This window comes from Takifugu rubripes, chromosome 3 (genome assembly GCF_901000725.2).
Source record: "Takifugu rubripes chromosome 3, fTakRub1.2, whole genome shotgun sequence".
In the NCBI taxonomy this organism is placed as follows: Eukaryota; Metazoa; Chordata; class Actinopteri; order Tetraodontiformes; family Tetraodontidae; genus Takifugu; species Takifugu rubripes.
In genome coordinates, this window is record NC_042287.1 from 3,648,942 (window position 1) to 3,670,881 (window position 21,940).

Genomic DNA, 21,940 nt, shown 5'->3' on the forward strand with positions numbered 1-21,940 from the left:
AGGAGGTTTTAAAGAACACCTGTGGTAGTCCTCTTTTCTGTGCCAGTAGAGACTTCCCATTTGGAGGGGGGGCTTTGAGTTTTCATGCTCTTCTTCTTTCACTACATCTATGTAGGGCAGCCTGTGGATCAGCTGACATCCCCATCCTCCTACATGCCCACGCAATCTTGTTAAAGCATGCAGTTAATCTGAGGAGGAAAAGGGGCTCCACACAAGCAGGAGTTGCTTTCATCACCCTATTGTGGCAGGTCGCACCACGTCACGCAAATATCCGATTCTCGCAAAACGTGAGGCCTCGGAAGACAAACCCCCCCATCCCGGTACTCCCGCTGCATGCGGAGGCTGACTTGTTTTAATTGGGCATTAAGGACTTATTTAGGAGCTCAGGCAGCATTGTAACGTGAAGATGATGCACAGCTCAGTGGGGATTCTTTGTTAATTTTGCTTTTCTTCTCTTTTAAAAGTTGGCGTTAGCATTAATAGTTTAGACCCATGTGCTGCCGAGTAGATAAAACCGGGGAAACAGGGCAGTTCTCTCCAGCAGGCCTCTGGAACTCATCGATTCAGGAAATCTCCGCACACATTCCTTTCGTTATCGTAACCAAGTAACTAAGGGAGGATAAGACTTAAATGCTTTTATCTCTCTGTGCCTGTCTGTGTCTGTTGGAACAACAAAGGCCCTCGGCTGCTGTCTCCATCTTCCAGGGCCGAAACAAGTGCCACAGTTCGGCCGGCACCGAAACAGAAGCTTTGAGGAAGGTGTCTGATTGGATCGTCGCTCTCCAATCCCACCCTGCCCCAGTAAGAGCGGGTCATCCAGGAGGGTCACATGCTTGTCCTCGTTGTGACAGAAGAGGTATTGTCTGGCTTCTCCATCCTTGTAGGCCCTCAAAGGCAATCTCACACTTGTGGGCTGCTGGAGGAATATCACAACAGCACTTTCCATCGCTCAGAAGAGAGAAAGCGAGAGCGCATCGCGGCGAACCTGCCCACATAATCACGAGTGTGCTTTTTCAGACATAATAAAAAATGCCCGAGCTCTCAAACACGCCGCTGAGTGTGCTCAAGAGGGAAAATTGCATTTTGAAAAGTAGGGGCGAAATCTCTCCTCCCGTCGGATCTGCTTGATTAGGCGGCTACATCAGAGGCCCCGTTACACTGCCACAACCTGAAGATGGCCACATTAAAGACACTTTACACAGTTTTTCACGTCGTTCTTTAGATGTCACAATAAAGAATGCATTTTTACAGCGTGAAGTTCAGCAGCACTCCGTCTCACAGGCTTTGGCCCCTTTTTTCCTCTCTATCAACTGCCTCACATGTTTCACGGTGACTTCCTGTGGTTTACTAGGCAACACTGCCATCCCATGGTCATGATATAAAAAACAAATTGCTTTTTCCGCTTTTTTTTAAGGATATTTATTGGATAAGGCTTGCTTATTAAAAGGTATTTCTCTCGTATTGGCAAAATTGATATCTTTCCCCGCTTGAAATTCTTTATTACATTTTTTTTTTAAAAAGCAGATTAAATATTTCATTCAGATTCAAGTGGAAGTACTCAACCAGAGAACACATTGACTGATCCTGTTAATGTCAGCATATATTTCAAACATATTAAACTTGTTGAACTTGTTTTCTCCCCCAATTGTAACACTACATTTATTTTCAGAGTGTTCTTTTTTCTTCTTTTTTTATCAAAGGAACACTCATAAATTCATCTCTGATCTGTTCAGTGGAGACTTATTCTCTTCTGCTGTGGTCTATTTCCAGTCACCGGGCCTCCAGAGGGTGTCTCCGAGCAAGGCTCAGATGCATGGCGTGGCTGTCGGGTACAGCTTTTAGGAGCGTGCGTGTGTCTGTGTGATGTTCTGCTTTGTGATGGAATTTTAAATCCCTATTTTAAACCCAATTTTATGCTTGTTCATCTATGCGATCGTCTTCCTTCCCCTTGCTCCTATCTCTGCCTGTATGAGGACCACCAGCCCTCAACTCTGTACGCATCATATCTGCACACCTCACCGGCTGTTTGCATTGCACCACAAAAATCCGATAGAGTTCCAAGAGGACTATGAGAATGTTCTTGCAGGTGAAGAAGATCATTAGCTGGTTGAGCACCTGCTCTTGAGCCATGAGGTAGAGCCGGTAAATCAGGAACGGACCATCCTGGAGCCCGACTGTGAGCAACAAGCTCCACACTTCACTGGAGCAACAGGAGGTGAATGCAGACGGACCACCTGGACAGAGACCGCCTGGACCCCTCTGTGGAGGCTGTCCCAGTGTCGACTGGGTCTGCGTCAGTACCAGAGGAAACTGCATGAGTGCCCAGGAGAACAGGGCCAAACCTATGATGACGACCGCACGGTTGTTTTGGACTTCAGGTTCCTTGAACGTGTCAAAGATGTCCAGAATGTCTGCTCCAAGTCCTACATACACCATTAGGAGCTGGGAGAGCTGGTCGCGAGACATGTCACCTTTGGGCATCAGCCAACGACCCAAAACTAAGACGATGAGCATGGTTTGCTCCAGTCCAGCCACCCAGTTCTCTGGGTGCAGCTCCACTACACCCTGTGAGAAGAAAGACCAATTATATCAGCATCATTAGTTGTGTAATACATGTTATGGCTAATTCACAAGATTTGCCGATATACAGCATATCAATGACACAAACTGTACATTCATATTTGCAAGATTAAGTATAGGCGCTCCACTCTTGGCCAGAATATCTGCTCATTCCTTCTGAGTCAGAGGGGCAAAATATTTCACTCAATTATGTAATTGTGTTCAAAATAGCGGTCCACTTATGAAGCAATTTGTATTTATAATATACTGAAGATGTTTCCAAATTCAGAAAACATGAAAATATATCCCAATGTTTTGTAGCGTGGCTAATTTTCAGATCCTAAATGTAACAGCATTTAAAAATAAGGTTTTAATTTCACATTTCTACCAATGCAAATGACCAGACAAGACCGATTTTGACCCTGGAAGCTCCTCTAAGCCAGCAGAGAGTCTCAAAGAACAATCATGGTGTGACATTTATGAGGTCCCAAATAATTTGTGCTGTTGTGATTCAACATTTAAACAATAAATTGGAAAAGAAGCCGTAGCTCCTCCACAGTAAGGCCAAACAACAAAGCTTCGCCCTCACACTCTGAGGGTAACAACCATGTGGTTGAACTTTATTATGTCAAGGTTGGGTGAGTTTAACTTGACAGCAGCCCTGGACACTTCAGACACAACGTGTGTTCAAGTTTCAGAACCCACCATCAAGCCTCAAGCGCAGCCAAGGGCAGAAAAAGAAAAAGAAAACATGAAAGAAACTGCACTAAAACCACCACTGCACAAAAAAAAAACAGAGATCTGAGCGCAAGAGCAGGAGCCTATCAGCACTCCAGCTCAGTGTGGTTGTTGCACATTTCCTGCAACTAATAGTTTATCCACCCCCGTGCAAGATTTAAATCTTATCTGATGTAAGGTAATGCTTTAATGTGGCAGCGTGGAGGGCAGGATTGTGGCGGGATGCCTACCGCTGTGATCGGGAGGTGAGCTAGCAAACGAAGCTCGGGGCCTGGGGAGTTGTTGACAGGCACCTTGGACTGCAGCAGACTCAGCTCCAGAAACCAGATGGATGGGATGACAGTACTGAGGTAAAGAAAAACCATGGGGGAAAACCTAAAAAAAAAATAAGAAGAACACCATTGGAGAGGAACGAATAGGTTATTTTTAGGGACATGCATCTTTACCACACGTTGAAGAAGAAAGAATCCCCACGTTTTTCCCCTAAAAAAAAAAGTGTTGAATTTCAGACAGGCAATTATTCTCATCATATATGCAAATCCTACTTGACGGCGCAAAGCCTTTTCCACAAGGAGGGAACTTCAAAGTAAGACTCGGTGTGAAAAAGAAGACTGCAGAAAGCTCAGTACTTGCCAGGGAGCCCGAGCTTTTGAATGAGATGCAGCAAAGTGCTGAATGACACCCAATGATCATTTCCTGTGTGGCTGTGTAATAAAGGATGATGGCTGTTTTTTTCAAGGTGCTTTTATATTAAATAAGGGAGGGGGAAGAGAGCTGGTCAGACATTTTGTCTTAGGCAGCGGCAGGGGTGTTGGATCTAGGACTCCAGCTCAGTGAGTGACAGAACAATAAGTTCAGAAGACTGGATTTGTTTTTGATAGACAGAAGAAGGCGCTACAGAAGACCGTGCTGGCAGACGCTGCTGCTGGCTCTGGCGGGCTGCCTCTCATCGCTCCGGACGGAGCAGTCACAAAGTTTCCCAATAGCAAAGTTATTTTCTTCTATTTCAAATCATGTTCGCAAAGGCTGCAGCAGATTTCTTCTGTGGGCTAATTGAGTTCCACAGGTCGGTGAATTAATTAGCAATTTGAACCAAATGGTTTTTCTTTCACCATTAGAGGAGATCTTTAGGTTAAACAAACACAGGAATATAGATTTTTTTTCTCTGCAACATTCAGACTGTGAAGGTTTTGGAAAACAATTGTTTTGATAAATTTGATGATTTCAGGGTGCGATAATTCTGCCGGCTGAGCGGTGGGGCTCTCAGGCTCCGAGAGCGGCACCAGCATGTTGTGTAGTTGGAGACATTCTTGCTGAAAGAGTCGGTACAATCCTTGAAAAGTCCACGTGAGTCCCTGTTTGACATGAACCCAAATGTCGACACAAGTGCGCCAGTTTCCCATCATGCCGTATTTTCCTACTTTGCCCACATGTCTTCACAGGTGCTGACTAATGAGGTTTTTAGGCTGCCACAACTGTGGTTGCAATAATACAACTGATTATTATCTGCATAGTTAATGCTGAATATGTTCCCTAGGCTAAGGTTTTTTACCAGACCAAAAATAATAACAATAATACCAATAATCAGAAAGCATTTTTAAAGTGTGGCTCTGGGGGGGAGGGGTCTCAAACGTGGTGGAAACAGGAAAATGGAAACAATCTGAATTGTTTTAGAATTGTCTGTGGCAATGGCCGTGTGGGCGGCCGACAGGACTCAAGGACATTTTGTGAAAGTAACATTTTAGCATAAAATTAGAAAAACCACCTCGGGCTCAGGTTATAAAAACTTCTTAAAAACTTTGTGTTATTTTTCTGCTGACGTACATCAAAGGGTCCAAACAAAAACAGACTCGCTAAAACCCAGCAGATTAAAACTAAAAAACAGCATCTATTATTCATCACAAGGTCTACCTGATGATTGTACATCACAGTGAATTGCTCTGTGAGAAAATGACTTACTCACTTTATTCACGTGTGCAAGTGTAAAGTAGGACAATAACAAGCGTCTTTAATGAACAAATTGTCAAAATTTTGTGGTCAAATGTCAAACATTACCATTTCCACTCAGCATTCCGGGTGCACTTGAGTGTGACGGCCATTTCCAGGCCCAGCAGTGCCACGCCCGTCAGCAGCAGCCAATAGAGTGGCTCCTGTTTGATGGCCACCACGCGCCACACCGTCACCACCCCGTGGATCGCAAACAGGAAACGGCTGAGCAGAGCCAGCAGGACGTTCAGGAGACGGCACATGGCGCTTTACAGAGACAACACAAACAAGCTCGTCAACACTGACAGCTGAAACTTGGCTCAGCTTCTCTAACTTTTCAATATTCTGTCAGAGTTTATTGCTTCAAGAAGTTCTGGTAAATATTTGACATTTCATCACTGCAGCCAAGAGTGGCTTCAATTTGATGAAATGTTGCGATATATTTGAGGCTCCCAGAGAACGGGCAAGAATCTATCTATACTGCCAGAACCCACACAGGGCATCGTTGCAAAAATGTCTGAAGGCTTGTGCAGTATCAAACCCCCCGCTCTGATTTCATTATCAATAACTGCTGCGCAGTGTTAGCGTTCGAGCGGTCCCTGCTGTCAATTAATCAACGGGATGAAAGCTTCTGAGCTGTGAGGGAATTCAGCGTAAGCAGTGATTAGTAATCAGTCCACAGTTCACGATTTACAACTCTGGGAGGCTTTGAGCCTGTATCGGACGTCTGGATGCTCTGGATATTTGTGAAGACATGATGACTTGATGCGAGGTGTCATCCCTTCCTCATCAATGGGTCACATCTGTGTTCAGCTCTCCTGTTGGTATCCGCAAACTCATTATGTAATAACAACTTTTTTTTAACTAAGTCTCTATAACAAACTTTTTCAGAGAAGGATTCTCATTGTTAGCTTGGTTGGTAATGCAGCACAGCTCCATTGGAGACAGATAGATAACTAACAACATCCCATTAATAATGAAAACTATTCTTGAAAAAAAAACACTTCCAACTTAAAAGTCATTGAGCAAAGTAAATCCTGGACACTAATATTGAAGGATTCTGCCTAACAGGCCAGCAAAAGAAGTGATGATTATAAAGGAAAAAGAAAGGCAAAAAGTTCCATAAATCTTGTGTTTTGTACTGGAAACTTCAGTCTTTATCATGTCAAACTGGCATTAAAAATACATTTTCCATGACTGTTTTTAACAGCTCCTTGAATTAAACATGAGTGCAGGTCATCTCTCTTTCCCTGTAATCGCCTGTGTCAGAAAAAGTGTTGTGTGCCGCAGTCATGAATTGGCCGTGAACAGAAACCATGCATTATGTATGGCACTGAAACATGCAGTACGAACCCACCGCCTAAGCTGGACTCCTTCGCTTCAGTTTGGACGAGATCCTTTTCTTCTGGTTCCCTGAGAGGTCCCCTCAGAGGTTCTGCACTGGTAAAAACAACCACAGCAAAGTCGGACACGAGGACCTGACTTTAAAGTTGAAGTTGTGGCCGCCTCCTCTACCTATGTCAGGCGCGTGTATGCGTGTTTATGAGTCCGTCTCGATCTGTTTGGTGCCATTGTCAGATAACATTTCCTTCCCTCTGTGCCCATGTCTTCATCGCCATCCGTCATGATGTCATCTCTCCTGACTCAGAACAAAGTTATCTCTCTGGGAGAAGCCGGCCCTGTCCTGCTCACACCCATGCCTGATCTGTTTTGCTACTGCTGGCCCTTGATAACAGCCTCACAGCATCAGCCCCTGCACGCACTGAACCATCGAACCACAACAGCGGATGGAGGCGCAGAGGTGTGGGGGTATAGTGCTGCTGCTGCTGCATAGAAATTAGGATGGTGCTGATGCTAACGAGGAAGGTCAATCATTTAAACAAAAAATCATGAGTCATTGCAGCTATGAGATATGCAAAGCTTGAAACCAGTGGTAAAGAAATGGTTTGATTCCACAGCGATGAAATATTGGGAATTCAACCGTATCATCAGCATACAGTCGAACCAAAAACTTTTTTTTTCATATGCGGTGCTGAAAGGGGCTGCAGAAATACACCAGCAAAGTTTTGTTCTACTCAGACAAGCTGCAAGTGTCCATCTTCAAGTTAGTCGTGGCATTTATGTGTTGAGTGAATGGTTTTTATGCACTTTAGGATATTTATCCTACATTATCGGAGGTCCCAAAACATCCTTTCACAAGGAGCTACAGAAGAACAGACATGAATATGGCGTTAGAGTTTAAATGTGTAACGCTTTTGGATTTAGGAGCTGATTATTCCTTTTGGATTTTTGTAATGCAAAAATGTGTTTGTAATTATAGAATTTTGAATTTCACATTTGAATTTGTTGAAGTTATTTAGCACTTCTAACATCGTCTATTTTGATGATTAACAATTCTAAATATAAGAGGGTTTAGATTAAACACATAATTTCACTTCCCTTGAGTTAAAACAGAAATCTGAATTATATTTTATCACATATCCTTAAATGACTTATTTTCCACTTCTTTCTTCTTTCATCTTTACAAATCATTCATTCACACACTCATATGTATGAGCAATTTAACATCTCCAAATACCCCGACTAACTGTTTCTTAGGAGATTTTGTATTTGTTTTTCAGGTAAGATTTAATCATACAAAAGTAATGAATTGTTATTTTTTTATGAGTGAGAGACACAGACGCAGGTAGTGGAAGAACTCCTTTAATGTTGAGGAAACAGACAGAACTAGCAGGTGGAGATAAGATGCTCCAAAGGTCCTAAACAAAAATTAAATAGAAAAGAAAATGGGTGGAGGACCAAACGGAGAGAGGGGGAATAAAGGAGGGGCTGATGATGGAGAGGGAGGAGGGTGCAGGAGTTATCAGCCATGCAGAACAGTGGTACACCTCATCGTGTTATCCTGGAGTTTGGGCGTTTTGTCTCTGGAGATAACAGGCATTCCGCTCCAGAATGTGGCTTTGAGTGACTGAGGCTAACTGTGTTTGTTTCTGTTCCAAAGACAGGATGCTAGCTTGCGGGTAATCGAGCAGGGTGATTTGTTGTGGTGACTTGTGTTCATGTAGCAGGGTTTTTAGGTAATTTGTTGGGTATACTGTGCACGCGAGAGCCTCCAACAGACAACTCCATCTTTTGCATTTATACAGTACATCTCTCTGTTTGTTTTTAATGAAGCAGAGGCCGGTCGGCACTTCATAAACTCATTCCCACCTCCGATGATTACTTCATTTACATATTCACAAGTCGTAACATTTCATTCCTTCTGCACTTCTGTTCCAGCCGCAATAGTTTGCCAGGATTCTAGCGGCAAACCTCCAGCAGTTTCTTGTATATACAGTCCTGGACGGCGGCCATTTGCTAAGACCAGCTACCTTCCAACTCACATCGTGTACGCCACCCAGTAGATCACGTTCACCACAGCAAACGTGAAAGGGAACACGGCCCTGGCGTAAATGTCGATGGTGTCCGCATCAATGGGCTTGCAGACACATTTGGAACAGCACTTCCTCTCCTCCTTGGGCTCCTCCGTCTGCTTGGACCTTCTCCGCCTTGGCTCGGACTCCTCGCTGGCCACCTCCCCTGGGATTTCACTGCTGGAGCGCTGGGTTCGCCCCTGGCGGTTGGAAACCATAACGCTCTGGTTCATCCCAGTGACTGACAGGGAAAAAAGGACCATAGCCTGTTTTCCATTCTTCACAATGGACTGCAGCAAAAGAGAGAAGAACAGAGAGAAGACACTGGGAGGTTTGTCCTGATAGAAAATAACAAGAACGAAAGAAATTAATAAACAGCCCACCTCACAAACAGCAGTTCACGTAAGGAATCACATTATCACACACACACACCCATCCTATGAATTTCTGCTTTGTTGCCTGCTGAGGAGAAGGCATGCGGAGAATGTTTTCCTCACCTCAGAGCTCAGCTTGTTGGCCTTCACTTTGGCCTTTTCCTTGAGTCGGTAGTCGGCATTGTAGTGAGCAAAGGCATACTCAATGAGGGCCGCGAACACAAACACATAGCAAATCCAGAAGTAAACATCCAAGGCCTTGATGGCTGATGCTCGAGGCAGGGAGGAGCGGGCACTCACCATCAGCGTAGTCATGGTGAGGACAGTCGTGATGCCTGTAGGAAAGAACACTTTACACTGAACAGCCTGGAGTCCCCTGGGGCTTTAACAACATACCCGAATGCATTTAAAGTTGTTTAAGGGACATTTCGGCAGCAACACTTTAGTGACACCACATGGTTCATTATGATTGAAATATAATGGAATTCGTGCCTCCCTTAGAACCAAATAAATCACTGTGAGTACATTTCTAGAGTTAACTGTTAGCTTGTTTGGATCAGGGTGGTTAGAGGGGTTAGAGGTTAGAGGATTAACAATCATGGCATTAAACATCCTGGCACATCTTTTATTGTTTTGAACAAAGGTCCTACTTGTAATAGGCTAAAGTACTGATTTAGGCATAGCCAATCCCTCATATGTATGAGCAATCACTGTGAAACTCCACACCAGCATGAACCTTTTGATGTGATTAAAAAGAGAGGGGTCACACCAAGGGTCATTATTTGTTTATCGTCCCAAGACCACTTTTGATCCAAGTCCCCTCTGACCTTTAATTCAACCACTTAAATGAGCACCAACCTAAGGTTACACGTGCGGGAACTGCTGACTGGCTGATCCAGAACGATACCCAGGACATCGCCACGAGCAAAATGGAAGGCATGTATGACTGGATGATGTAGACGCCTCGATTTCGCCTCAGCTGGAAGCACAGACTGAGCCTTGGGAATCGACCAGCTGTAGGAAGAACAGTGGCAGCCATTTATTGCTTTCCGGAGAAGCTTAGTACACGTCTATAACACCCGTTTATTCTTCAAAAAACTGGCATGACCAAAGAAAAGCCTGCGTGCTCTTTTTTTTGCCCCTGGTGGAAAAGCTCAAAAACATCAGGCTTAAAGCGACATCGCTGGCACCTTTTTTTCCAGCAGCACTCTAGACTAAATTTCTAAACCTCCCACTTCCCCCAGCAGCAAGCCTGACTTGATCTAGTCCTTCTTTGCATACAATATAAGCAAAAATGCCTGAAGAGATAGAAAAAAACATCTCTCTTCAAAAAGAATCTGTAGCTATTCAACGGCAACATCCAAACCGGCAAAAGAAACAGAAAAGAAGGTAAATGACACGTAAAAGAGCTCCAGAACGTGCGAGAGGCTTTCAGACCTGTTCTGTCGTACTGTCACTAACTCAAATTCCAGGCAAAAATGAGGAAAACAAAACAACATGGCTGCTCACCAGATTTGAAGTTCATTATTTCGGTATCAAATCGATAATCTGTGATGGTGAACTGGGAGAGCTCCAGTTTGTCCAGCCCATGGATGTGTTGCTGGCTCTCCGACCAGTGATACACGATGTCCTCTGAAGAGTAGCCGTCTACGAATACACGGCCGTGTGTTTACAATGTCGTATGGTTATAAATCAAGGAATCAACCCCACAAATGTGACTTACAGCTTTCCAAATCCAGCCTGCACTCCTGTTCATCCATAGGATATTTGGTCAGGTCCATATCACAGGCGACGGTGGAAGTGATTCTAGAAGCAGCACGGAACATGTCAACTTCTAAAACTATTGACAGTATTCCTGAGGACCTGTGCAAATGTCTAAATGATTTGGTCAAGAAGAAGAAACAGGAAATAACTCTGAGATCTGTCACTGACGACTGGACGTTGCACAACTGTCCCCCAGTGGGTTTTTCTTGTGATGCATGATTAGTTTACATACACAAGACCAGATTAAATTTTGTGTCAGCGATTCTGAGCGCCAACATTTTGCGCTCTTACAGGAAGGCGTGTTAACAGCTTGTCTCCCGGGAGGACGGTGAGAAGCTCCGGTCTCTGCGGGACACCTACCCTCTTTAAAAGCTTGCAGAAACATCGATAAACTGTTGTGAACCTACCCGCTCCCCAAACCATAACAAAGTGTTCCAACCAATCAGAGGGCAGGATTGGGCTTCTACAGCAGCTAGTTAGGGGGAGGGGCCAGGAGGCTCTTTTATGTTTATTGTTAGTCTTTAATTTGTTCTCCCCCCACAGGGCTTGTTCTGTCTCTCGCCCGAATATTGCACACAGAGAACGTCCATAGCAAAATTATCATGTCAAACGTTGTTCTTGCTCCTGCCATCTCAGGAAAAAGGATAAAATTCTCTGTTCAATTAGGAGATCAGTCACTCTGGTGGCGAACCCCTCGTGTGTCTCTGTCGTTACTACTGCGTTTGAGGAGGCTCCCGATTTTACGACGTGGGACTAATCCAGGATCATCGTAGCTTCACCTGTCAACTAAACTACTATACTCTTATCGCTGTGAGTCTGGTTGGACTCGTAAGGGATTTATATTTCCACAAACAACAAATAAGACCCACTCGCACTAAAATTCAGAGAAAAAGAAGGTCAACGTTAGAGCAACCAGAAACAGACTGCGGGGATTACGCGTGTCTGTCTGGTGCAGACGGTAATCTGGTTTGCTCGTACCGGCTGCTGTATAAAATGACTCCGTTGGGCTGCAGGCGGATCAACTTGTTTTCCACCGTGACGTCGTGGAACCAAGCAGATTTGGCGTTGACGATGAAAGTGTCAGGCAGCCACAGCTTGTCCACAAATCGGCTGTCCAAGCCCAGCGTCTTGTTGGTGTGATTGTAGGACAGGCGGTCGTCGTGCCAGCTCTGGCGCAGGAACACGGTCATGGTGTACTCCTGCCAAGGGAGCAAAAAGAGGCGCAAACACGAGGCCTGACTCACGGGCAGGAAAAACAAACTTTTCACTTCTTTGAATGAATTTATTCAGCCAAAATGGAACACATGCAAATGCATAAGAGACTAAACATCTGGGCCTGAGGAAGCACTGTGGCTTCACAGGAATTCTGTCCATACTGCCAACAAAACAGGGCTGAGAAAATATTTGGGCAGATAAGAATTTAAAGAAAGAACATCTAGCTTGCCCATCGGGGGAGGGGTGGTCCCTGTGTGACAAGTCGGACACACCCTGATTGATTCATTCTGAAGGATTCTGACTGAATCAGGGACTCTGGACACATGTGGTCCTTCCCCATTTGTGACTCTCATCATGGAAAACCCATGAAAATATTCCAATCATCCAATTACTCCACAAGTGTTGCTTCGGAGTGCTTTCAAACCCTCGAGTGGGATAAATCAGGATTATGTAAATCGCGAGTACTGCAACGGTAAAGATCACAGTGAGCACGGGACAGATACTTTACCATGTTCGCCTCAGAGATGTGGTCGATGCTGGCCACTTCGATGGCCATGGCCACGTTCACCGGTGGACCTGTGTGGGCGGGGGGGGGGGGGGGGGGGGGGGAGAGGTGAGAACACAGACCTGGCCCACCCCTCCCTCCCTGTTTCCAAGTACAAAGACTCTACCTGTTCTTCCCGTCCTCACTCCATCACCCATGTGCCCCCACTCCCCCAGCCCCATCCTCCCACATCTGAAACACTCCTGCAGCGCATGGAGATTAAACATGCTAAGTGGCACTGGGTTCAACACACACACACACACATTTCCACTCAACAGTTTGCCATATGATTTGCATGGAGTGTGTGTCTATGATCTGATGCCAGAGGGCAGAAACTGCAGGGGGGCACAGTGGTGCAGAGTACAGACGCTATTTAAAATGAACATTAAGGAATCAGAAATTAAAATTCCCCACCATTCAACACCCGCCACTCACTCTACTCTAGCAAATCATATTCTGTTGGCTCGGGAAAAAAAATGGATACGTGGTGTGAGGTGATTTACAATGGCACGCTTGTGGGCCCTCAAGGTCAGTTTTGAGTGCATCACATGATGGAAATGAGTGAAATTTCACCCGTGGAGGTGCACAGCTTAATAACGCAGGCGTAAAACGGACAATAAAATGCAGTGCAGTTAATGCAGCAGTGGCTTTAATAAAACACCAAATAATATGCTTAATGCATTTCATACGTTGGTGGGGGGGGGGAAGATGTGCTTGTAGTCTGATCTCAGTTCTGGTGGAGAAGAAGTCTTATTTTCCTCCCACTTTAGGTGTGACTGAACTGGTCTATACTGCTTTTTACACAGAGTCTAAGGAGAATAATGGGAATAGTCAAATGAGTCTGCCATACATTAAATTCATTGGTAACTACTGTATGAAATGCAACAGGTGAAAGAGAATTTTAGTTTCCAAGTATGGAATTAAATCCTCCTACTGTGCAAAAAAAAAAATCTCTCTTAAAATGTTGAAATATTAGCTATTTACTGTCCTTTAATGATACAAGTGGAACTCCGGAAGGCTGTTGAATGATGGAAGTCACATTCAAAAACATATGATTCCATAGTGGTCATTTTAAGGATACATTGATAAGAACGACGTCACCACATGACGATGGTGTATGAAGGCGTACAGCCCCCCCATTTGCACGTGTGTGCTATTCAAGCCCCCCACCTTTTCACCTTTGATCAGCTGAGTTAAGCTGTGAGATTGAGATGTCTATGGCTGTGGTCATTGGGTGTTTCACATCTTGCAGCCAGTCTTAGCAACACGTCAGAAACAAACTCTTTCTTTTTTTCTTACCATATACTGAAACACACCAGCTAATGCATGAATGATGTATTAGCTTCCAACTTCCTGTCATGGATGCTAAGGATGGCTGTAAATGTGAGGGGGTGAAATGCAACCCAACGCCACAAGCAGTAGATCTCATACTCACCTCCTATCCCAGGGCGAAAATTTCTGGCATAGCCCTTCATTAACTCATCCAGATTGGGCAACCAGGATATTTGAATGTCTGTACCTACATAGTCCCCAATGTCACTCAGCATGGCCCTAGAGGAGACAAACAGGAAACAGAGCAACCTTCAGCAGCCATTCTGTCGCACCACATGTCCACAGGAAATCCTGGCACAGCCTCAGATATACACAGGTCATGAAATGGATCACCAAATGTGAGGCGCTCTTAGATTGTGGTGTGCAGGGGTAAAAATACATTATGAGTCACTCCACCAGCTTTTGATGTAGATAGTATAAATGTGGTGTTTGTGGTTTGTCCACCAGGGGGCAGGAGAACCAGATAGCGGTTTATTTGAAGACCCTCCATTTAAAGTCATTTTCTTTTCTTCAGGCTAAGTGGGGTGCTTCTGTTTTGTCAGTGAGCTCAAATGGCTGCGGCCTGGATGGTGGTCTGCACAAAGTGATTACCCACTCTGGAGGCTTGAACATTATAATATTTTGCAGGAAGCTGAGCAGAAATACAAAAATTGCAGATTAATTCCAGCAGACATTGGCAAAAAATGACCTGTTTTAAATCGTAGACATCATACTAGAGCAGATTGTGAAAATTGAGTTTTTTGGGTTTTTTTAAATAACAGATTTAAGTCACTTCCTTCTTGAAGCACCTCTTCACATTTCTGTAACCTCTCAACTGGGGGAATAATAGTGACATTAAAATATTTTGTTACAGCAAAAGAAAATGTCCTGTATTCCTCAGGCAGAGCCAGAGGGCCCAGAGCCCCCCATGCTGACAGACACTCCATGGACGCCAGACTGAACTGAAGCAGTGCTGGAGAGTGGCCACCAGGTGGCAGTGCAGCCCGATAAACCACAGCCTACATACATACATACTTACATACATACATACATACATACATATATACTAGACTTATACCAGTGCATTACTAATACATGTATGGTTTGTTTCAAAATAAATCGTGCTCTGTTGCAAGAAGATCAGTGATTTAAATGAACAAATTCAAAGTTTTAGAGTGACGCAGTGAAATGGACAGGAAAAGGAAATGCATGAATAAGCTACAGATCAAATTATTTAAAATTTAAAAAACAGAAAATAGAAAAGGAAATGTTGCAAATTTACAGAAAGCATGTGATTTTTCAAAGACATTTCCTTGGTGAATCTATTATACGACAGCAAGTTTATTTTTAGCCTGTCACTTTTGTGTCTGCAGTTAATGGGAACACTGACTGACTTAATCACTATGTAATAACTGGATTTCTTAGATAATTGATGGTTTCCTGAAGCAGGAATAAATAGCCAAGAAATCTGTTAAAAAGACCATGTCAGGCTGCTCGGTGATGCAAGACTGTCAGATTTTTTTTAATTGATTATACGATTCCAAGACTTCCTATATTGGATTGCTTTTCCTTAATTTTTTTTTAACTTGTAGACATGAAATCTATTTAAAATTCTTTTAAACAGAAAAAGAGAAATATAAAGCCTCTGAGAGACACGTATAAGCGTATCATTATTTTCTCCTATTGGAATGTAATTGTAATAATGTCCTATTTTCTCGATTCTGAGAACCAGCCTGAGTGTATTTGCAGACACTCCCCAGAAGGTCTCTCCTGGTGACTGGAGCTGCACCCGCCTGATTGTGGGCCAACACTACACAGATGGGCTGAGGGGGAGAAAAGACAGAGGGAAACCACTTCTTTTATATTGTAACTTGCATGCTCCGAGCAGCAGTTTCTCCCTGCCACCACTGAAAGTGATACTATGACATGGACGCAACAAAGTTTACATTCAATCGCCAATCGATCATTTCAGCTCAGTTCAGAAAGGAGGGCGTGTTTGACATTTTCTTTCCTACTGATAGTTGCTTTCTGACACAAATTAAGAAGCAGTGAAAGGTCAGTGAAATGTCAGCATTGATTGGCAAAATTAACTGCAGTGGAGAGTGAAATACCTGCGAGTTCAGACACTTTCTGCCAAAGGAACAGGCTAAAAGCACAACAGGACCGATGGTAGCGGCCCAAATAATAAGAAACGAGGCTCCACAGACACCTGGCTGGTGACAGCGATGTGCCTGAGCTGCCTCCGCCGTCTGGTCAACAGGCGGTCATTGGGCAGGAGGTCACCTCTGAGCCGGAGGAAGAGGCAGAACAACCAGCGCGGCAACAGTGTCTCCAACAACACCCACGCCTGTATATCAGAAACGCCGCTCAACATCACATCATAAGGTGCATTTCCACTGGTCCTTTTATTTCTGATTCTGAGAACCCAGCTGTTCTCCAGTTATGATGGACCTCGACGATTAAGGTCTCTCTGAGTATTTAAAATCCACGCTGTATTTTGTGGACAGCAGAAAAACAAGATCATTTATGATCAATCCAGATCATTCCTGTTCAGTGTAATGTTTTTGGTCATTCACAGATGCCTGGAATCGCTTTTCAGCATCCTTTTGAGGCAATAAGACTGTTGTTGAAATAAAAAGGGGGACTCCTAAAGACCTGGATGATAGGCAGGTTTAAGGATAAATCCACAATGACTCTGGGAATCCTCACGGTCACTCTGGAGATCAGAGAATTTCCATTAAAAAAAAAAATCAAGGTCAATCAAGACTTGTTTTCTTTTTTAAGGAAGAGAACCTTCACATCTGCACAGCTATCGTGGACTTTTTTTTAAAGGGAAAACTACGAACCGATCAAACAGGGGCATTAACCCTGGCAAAAGAGCAAAAGGTCCTACAAGCTGCAGGAAGGCCTCGGGATGAACATCCAGTCGAGTAGAAAGATGCATGTGGGGAAGTGTTACAGCACCACGGCGGGGAAACGCCGCAGGGCGGCTGTGCTCAGGTCAGCGAGCGTCCTCTGCTTCTGAGAATTATAATAAGGTGACATTTGTCCTGAAATAGATTTCATTAACGGATGTACTCTGAGCATCCTCAGATGCCGGGAAGTGTCGAAGACTGTTAGCAGCCAGCTTAAAGGTACAGCGTCAATGTTTCTGAGCCTCACGGTGGACGTGAGAACGTGGGTGGGAGCTACAGTAAGACTCTTTGATGAGTTCTCTGAGCTCTTTTGTTGCGAATGTATGTAGCATGTAGCCTAGTTTGGTAAATAAAATACTGACACTATAGTTCTGACCAACTCCCCTCTTCAAATTGCATTTGTGTACATCATTGTGCACCCATGTGGAACCCATGTTGCCATGACAGTAGCGGTTTTACCGCTCTTATCAAGCCGATTGTTTTCCTTCCACCGCTGAACGCGTTACTCCTTCTATTTCCAGATGATACGATACTTTTTAAATACCACAACAGTCATTGGTGACACGATGAATGACACACGCTGGGACAGGCACAGTGGTGGGGCTGAGAACTGGGTTCTGGCTGGAGCTTGCATGTCCTCCCCATGCCCACGGGGGACTCTCGCCGGGTACGCCGGCTTCCTGTCACAAAACATGAATTGGGGGAAAATTGACCTCTGGATTGGGTTGGTGACCCCAGCCTCTCTTCAAAGGAAAGCTGGGACAGCCCCTTGTTACCCATATTAGAGGCTAAAATGGATGGATGGATGGATGGATGGATGGATGGATGGATGGATGGATGGATGGATGGATGGATGGATGGATGGATGGATGGATGGATGGATGGATGGGGATATGTGGACCAGATTAACTCTGGGGGAAGTATCCATCTAGGCAGGAAGCATTTTGTGGACGTTTTCCTGGATGGGTCGCGGCAGCACCTTGGACTGACGGGGGGGGGGACAGGGGACGTTTTCTGGGAGCGTGATTGAGTCTCTGTTTCTGGGGAGCGTCCTGTCTGACAGTGGGAGGGATTTACCCGCTGACTCAGCCTCTTACGCAGATTAGTTATGGCAGCACTGTGACTGAGCACTGAGCTTTAAGGACAAGCTGTCAGAGTGGAAAGATCATGGAATTTACAGATTAAATCCAGCTGCACCGCATCATTCTACACATCAAACGGGAGCACGTGTACTCGGATATTCCTCTTTTCAGTCCAGATGTAGTCAAATCTATCCGCTGTTGAGATCCGGCCACAGCGGAACAGTTTTATTTTCACCTCTGCACCTCAGCCAAGCAGGAACCTAATAATGACAGGAAGTAATGTTGTAGAAGGACAGTTTAAAAAGAAAGAGTTGAAACACTGGAGTTTTTGTTGCCATTTAAAGATAGCGAGAGCGCTTCATCACACGAGATCATTTATAGCAGCAACGATAAAAGGTGAATAATCTGCTCCAACACAGTTTGGAAAGCTTTATTGGATCAGTTGGGAACTGTATTTACAGCCTTTACAGCAGCAGCGGCAGCTGCTCCCTGACAGGCGAGAACTCCTCCAATTTGGAGTAGAAAACCATACTTACTTGCATGATCTCTGCCTATTCTCTCCTCTACCTCTCCTCCCCCCTTATCCTCCTCTCCTCTCCTCTCCTCTCCTCTCCTCTCCTCTCCTCTCCTCTCCTCTCCTCCTCCCTCTGTACCCACCCCCCCATCAGCAGGAGGGTCCCCCTACATGAGCCTGGTCCTGCTCAAGGTTTCTTCCTGTTAAAGGGGAGTTTTTCCTTGCCACTGTTGCGTGTTGGGGGTTCAGGCCCTGGGATTCTGTCAAGCTCCTAGAGACAATTTGGATTGTAACAGACGCGATATAAATAAAGATTGACTGATTGATATAAATATCGATATAATTGACTATATCAGTCTTTTTAGCATTGCATCAAAATCTATTCTGTTTTTTTAAATCAGGGGATGTATGAAGGCTGGTTCATTCTTCTCATTCCACTTTTGGGCTCTTAAACACCTCTTCAGGTTGCAAACATGTCAGATGCAAAGACAATGCGGTAAACATAGTGACATATGTGGCCATTTCATGCAAAAAATAGGATTTCGCAAGACTCCCAAAACTGCGCGCCTTATCGACCCTGCAGCCATCTAGATTTGGAGCTATGAACGTCTGGCCAGACGCAACAAATATCTACTGTCTTGGATGATGTGCTGGGACTGGGAGAACACAGTCATGCATTAAAAATAAAAATGTCCACTATTGTGCCCACTATGCAGGACTGGGGTAAAATAGTGAGTCACAACTTCACCAAACTGAGCACCAGAGTAATCTTGTTCAGGGATGGGGAGACAGGAAGACACATTCAACACAATATATCATTAGAGGTAAAAGCCCGGACGCCACGTTGTACTGACAACAAAATAATAGCAGATATCAAAGCAGGAAAATCCCACTGCAAAAGCGACCCCCCCCCCCCCCCCCCAAAAAAAAGTGCTACTTTTCAGTATCTGCAGATCACATCTGTAGTAGATCATCCTGTAGCAACACAGTGCATGTAGCCGCCTCAATCAGTCGTGTTTAGAATGCGCTATATAAACATGGACGGGATGAAAACTCCTGAAACAAGCCAGCGGAGCTTGATCCCCAAGGCTAAGCTCCGTGTGTCCCCCGTGGCTTTAGGAGAGCCTCAGATGTGACAAAAACAAAATGGTTTTCCTCGACAACTTTGTTTCTGCCGTTGGAGATGCGGCTTGGGGCGTAGTTGCGTAAGTGTTGTGCAACAATGCATCATCCATGTTTATGTTACGACGATCACCAACCTGATTAATCTTGTGGATGAAATGTGCATAAAGATATCGTCACCCAGTGTTTGTGGATGGGTACAATGAGAGCAATAGGGTTTGTTTCCTGGCTGCAACTCTGCACAAAGAAACAGACTGCAGGGATTTACCATGCACAGTTAACATAGTTCTAACATGTATGTATCGTGCCGCCAAGCATGGAAACGTGTCGATAAATGTTAAATACCATTAGCACGGAAACGCTCTATATTGATCTGCATGTTTTTGCACACTGTCGTCCTGGTGGCGCGAAGCTCTGCAGATATGTGCGCTCTTCGCTCTGCAAATGAAAACAGCGCCCCTTCTGGTCATCCCGGGGATGGCGGACAATTTCAGAGCGCAATTAAACATCACGCCAATCTTCAAGCTGCACCGGATCTGGAATAAGTCCGCAGGCGGGGATGACAACAACTGCCTTTGGCTAAGTGGCTAAGTGGTCCTTATGCAAACTGGTCTCGTGCCCAGAAACGCAGAGGAGAAAACATGCGTGGCTTGTGGGTGTATAAATAAATTTTACGCACTAACTCTAAGGGTAATGCGCATTAATATAAGTGAATTGGTCTTAGGTTACTTTGACTCTTGTGTCACAGGGTTGTTATTATTGGCTCTGTCTTAAAACCTAAAAATCAGGGGTTTTTTTTAACTTATTACATCTGCGCCAGCACTAAAAGGCGACGCCGATCTCACCTGGTAAAAACGTCCCCTCCAACGATGATCAGAGCGAGACTCGACAGGAGAAAAGTTGGAACCTCCATCATTCCAGCCCTAGTAGGATTATTAACGGAAAGATAGGGAACGGGCAAAAGATAAAGTTCCCTGGAACGGACAGCGGCAGTTTTCCCCTTTTGATGCGCTCTCCGTCGTGTTGAGTGCGGGGAGGATGCTGCTGCTGATGCTGGACGTGGATGGTGATGTCGACGGTCACCCCATGATCAGCCCTTCCACATTATCCAGGAGCGCACGAAAGAAGCGAAGAGCGCGCAGAGAAGTCCCGGTTTGACCGCAACAACGGAAGCGATTCAACGCCGCAGCCGCAAAACGCACGGAAAGGGAGAGAGATGCAGAGAAAAGGAGAGAGACAGAGAGAGAGTGTGTCACTAATCTCTCGATCCCTCCTTTATTTGGCCTCTAAACGTCGGATTCAATCTGGACACGTAAGGCGGGGGCGGCAGGAAAGCATGTCACGAACATATATGTTATGTAATATGTGACACACCAGAATCATCTACAAATGGTAATTATGTGTTAAAAATAAAGTGGCTTGGGAGTGGAGACGAACACCGTTTTTGTCCTCTTTCTGCCCTTCGCCAAAAAGAGGTGGCTAAAAGTTGAACTTTATGATTGAAGTGAAACTTCCCGAGAAACTTCTTTAAAACAAAAGGGCGAAGGGGGTGACGTCATCGCTCATGTTAGAACGTTTCACCATCACTGTTGAATATTTATACGTTTATGCTCCACGTTGCCTCTAACTGTGTGCTCATCAGACCGTTATATAATTGAATGTATAATCCAGTTCTAATTCACATGAGTGTTTTCCTTTTATATCCTATCACTGGATACCTCAGAGGTTATGCTTTCATGTCGGATATAATGCGATAGATTAAACCTCTTCTGGAGACTCTTGTGAATAAAATACCACAGGATGTATAGAAATGATGCTCATATACTGGGAAAGTCAACCACATTGTGCTCACTCCCCACAGAGCAATAATGTCCCCAGTTTCCTTTCCCCTCCTCTCCTCCAGTTTATAAATTAGCCATATAACTACAAATATTGCTCCTGTTTGTGTGTTGACGTGAAAGTGATATAATAGATTTTTAATGGAACCTCTCAGTGTTTTTCATTTAGGTCATTCCACGCTAAAAGCAGATGATTGAAGGGATTACTTCACCATTTACAGAAACAATACAACACATGCAGCCATGTTGACTCTCCATAAATGTTCGCCTGCCCTGGTTTATTTTCCCAAGTGAATTCTTCAAGCGTCTGGATTTGGTTTGCACGTTGTTTAGTATGGAATTACTTAAAATAATGGGCTTCCGTACAGAATGCACATGCAGAAAGAATTGTTTTGATTTTATTTTCAAATCTACAGATGAAAAAACGACATCATTTTGCTCGTTTATCACCTCCAATGAAGTTTTTACACTGCTGTTGTATTTTATTTTATTTTATTTTATTACACTGATTTGTGGTACCAGGGGCTGTCGCTAAATTCGTCGCTTTTTTTGATACAACTGCGAG

General features: G+C 44.5%; 3 protein-coding genes across 8 annotated transcripts in view; 1 reads left to right on the forward strand and 2 right to left on the reverse strand.

Annotated features, from left to right (window-relative positions):
• Positions 1-1,743: 1,743 nt before the first annotated feature.
• LOC101068361 (transmembrane protein 26) lies at positions 1,744-6,928 on the reverse strand. Its single transcript, XM_011621528.2, has 5 exons — positions 6,799-6,928; positions 6,641-6,723; positions 5,353-5,550; positions 3,528-3,672; positions 1,744-2,565 (listed from the first exon to the last, which is right to left on the reverse strand). Exons 3-5 carry the CDS (start codon positions 5,544-5,546, stop codon positions 1,912-1,914), a joined length of 993 nt encoding a protein of 330 aa, XP_011619830.1. The 5' UTR covers positions 5,547-5,550; positions 6,641-6,723; positions 6,799-6,928; the 3' UTR covers positions 1,744-1,911.
• A 1,042-nt stretch (positions 6,929-7,970) lies between these two features.
• gabrd (gamma-aminobutyric acid type A receptor subunit delta) lies at positions 7,971-20,613 on the reverse strand. 2 transcript variants are annotated; one of them, XM_003962936.3, is made up of 9 exons: positions 20,383-20,613; positions 14,029-14,144; positions 12,558-12,625; positions 11,813-12,033; positions 10,794-10,876; positions 10,580-10,717; positions 9,929-10,084; positions 9,194-9,405; positions 7,971-8,986 (listed from the first exon to the last, which is right to left on the reverse strand). In XM_003962936.3, the coding sequence occupies exons 1-9, from the start codon at positions 20,451-20,453 to the stop codon at positions 8,663-8,665; spliced, it is 1,389 nt and encodes a 462-aa protein (XP_003962985.2). In that variant the 5' UTR covers positions 20,454-20,613; the 3' UTR covers positions 7,971-8,662. The 2 variants fall into 2 exon arrangements, with proteins under 2 accessions (XP_003962985.2, XP_029689932.1); XM_029834072.1 differs by lacking the exon at positions 14,029-14,144 and having other exon boundaries at positions 20,383-20,516.
• Positions 19,346-21,940, forward strand: part of cfap74 (cilia and flagella associated protein 74) — a 30,432-nt gene continuing 27,837 nt past the window's right edge. For 4 of the 5 annotated variants that reach the window (XM_029834065.1, XM_029834067.1, XM_029834068.1 and 1 more), the window contains exon 1: positions 20,819-20,929. The gene's annotated coding sequence lies outside the window, so the exon portion shown is untranslated. Of the gene's footprint in view, positions 20,190-20,818; positions 20,930-21,940 lie in introns of those variants that run through there. The other variant, XM_029834066.1, reaches the window with a different exon arrangement.

What these genes read in the sequence shown, in the direction of transcription:
- gabrd (XM_003962936.3), bottom strand. Translation starts at nt 20,453, where the DNA reads ATGATGGAGGTTCCAACTTTTCTCCTGTCGAGTCTCGCTCTGATCATC. An exon ending in GTCATTTTATACAGCAGCCG is followed by an intron (nt 10,877 to 11,812) that starts GTACGAGCAAAC and finishes TGCTGCTTCTAG; the next exon opens with AATCACTTCCACCGTCGCCT. An exon ending in CCAACAAGCTGAGCTCTGAG is followed by an intron (nt 8,987 to 9,193) that starts GTGAGGAAAACA and finishes CTTTTGCTGCAG; the next exon opens with TCCATTGTGAAGAATGGAAA.
- LOC101068361 (XM_011621528.2), bottom strand. Translation starts at nt 5,546, where the DNA reads ATGTGCCGTCTCCTGAACGTCCTGCTGGCTCTGCTCAGCCGTTTCCTG. An exon ending in CGGAATGCTGAGTGGAAATG is followed by an intron (nt 3,673 to 5,352) that starts GTAATGTTTGAC and finishes TTTTTTTTTTAG; the next exon opens with GTTTTCCCCCATGGTTTTTC. An exon ending in CTCACCTCCCGATCACAGCG is followed by an intron (nt 2,566 to 3,527) that starts GTAGGCATCCCG and finishes TTCTTCTCACAG; the next exon opens with GGTGTAGTGGAGCTGCACCC.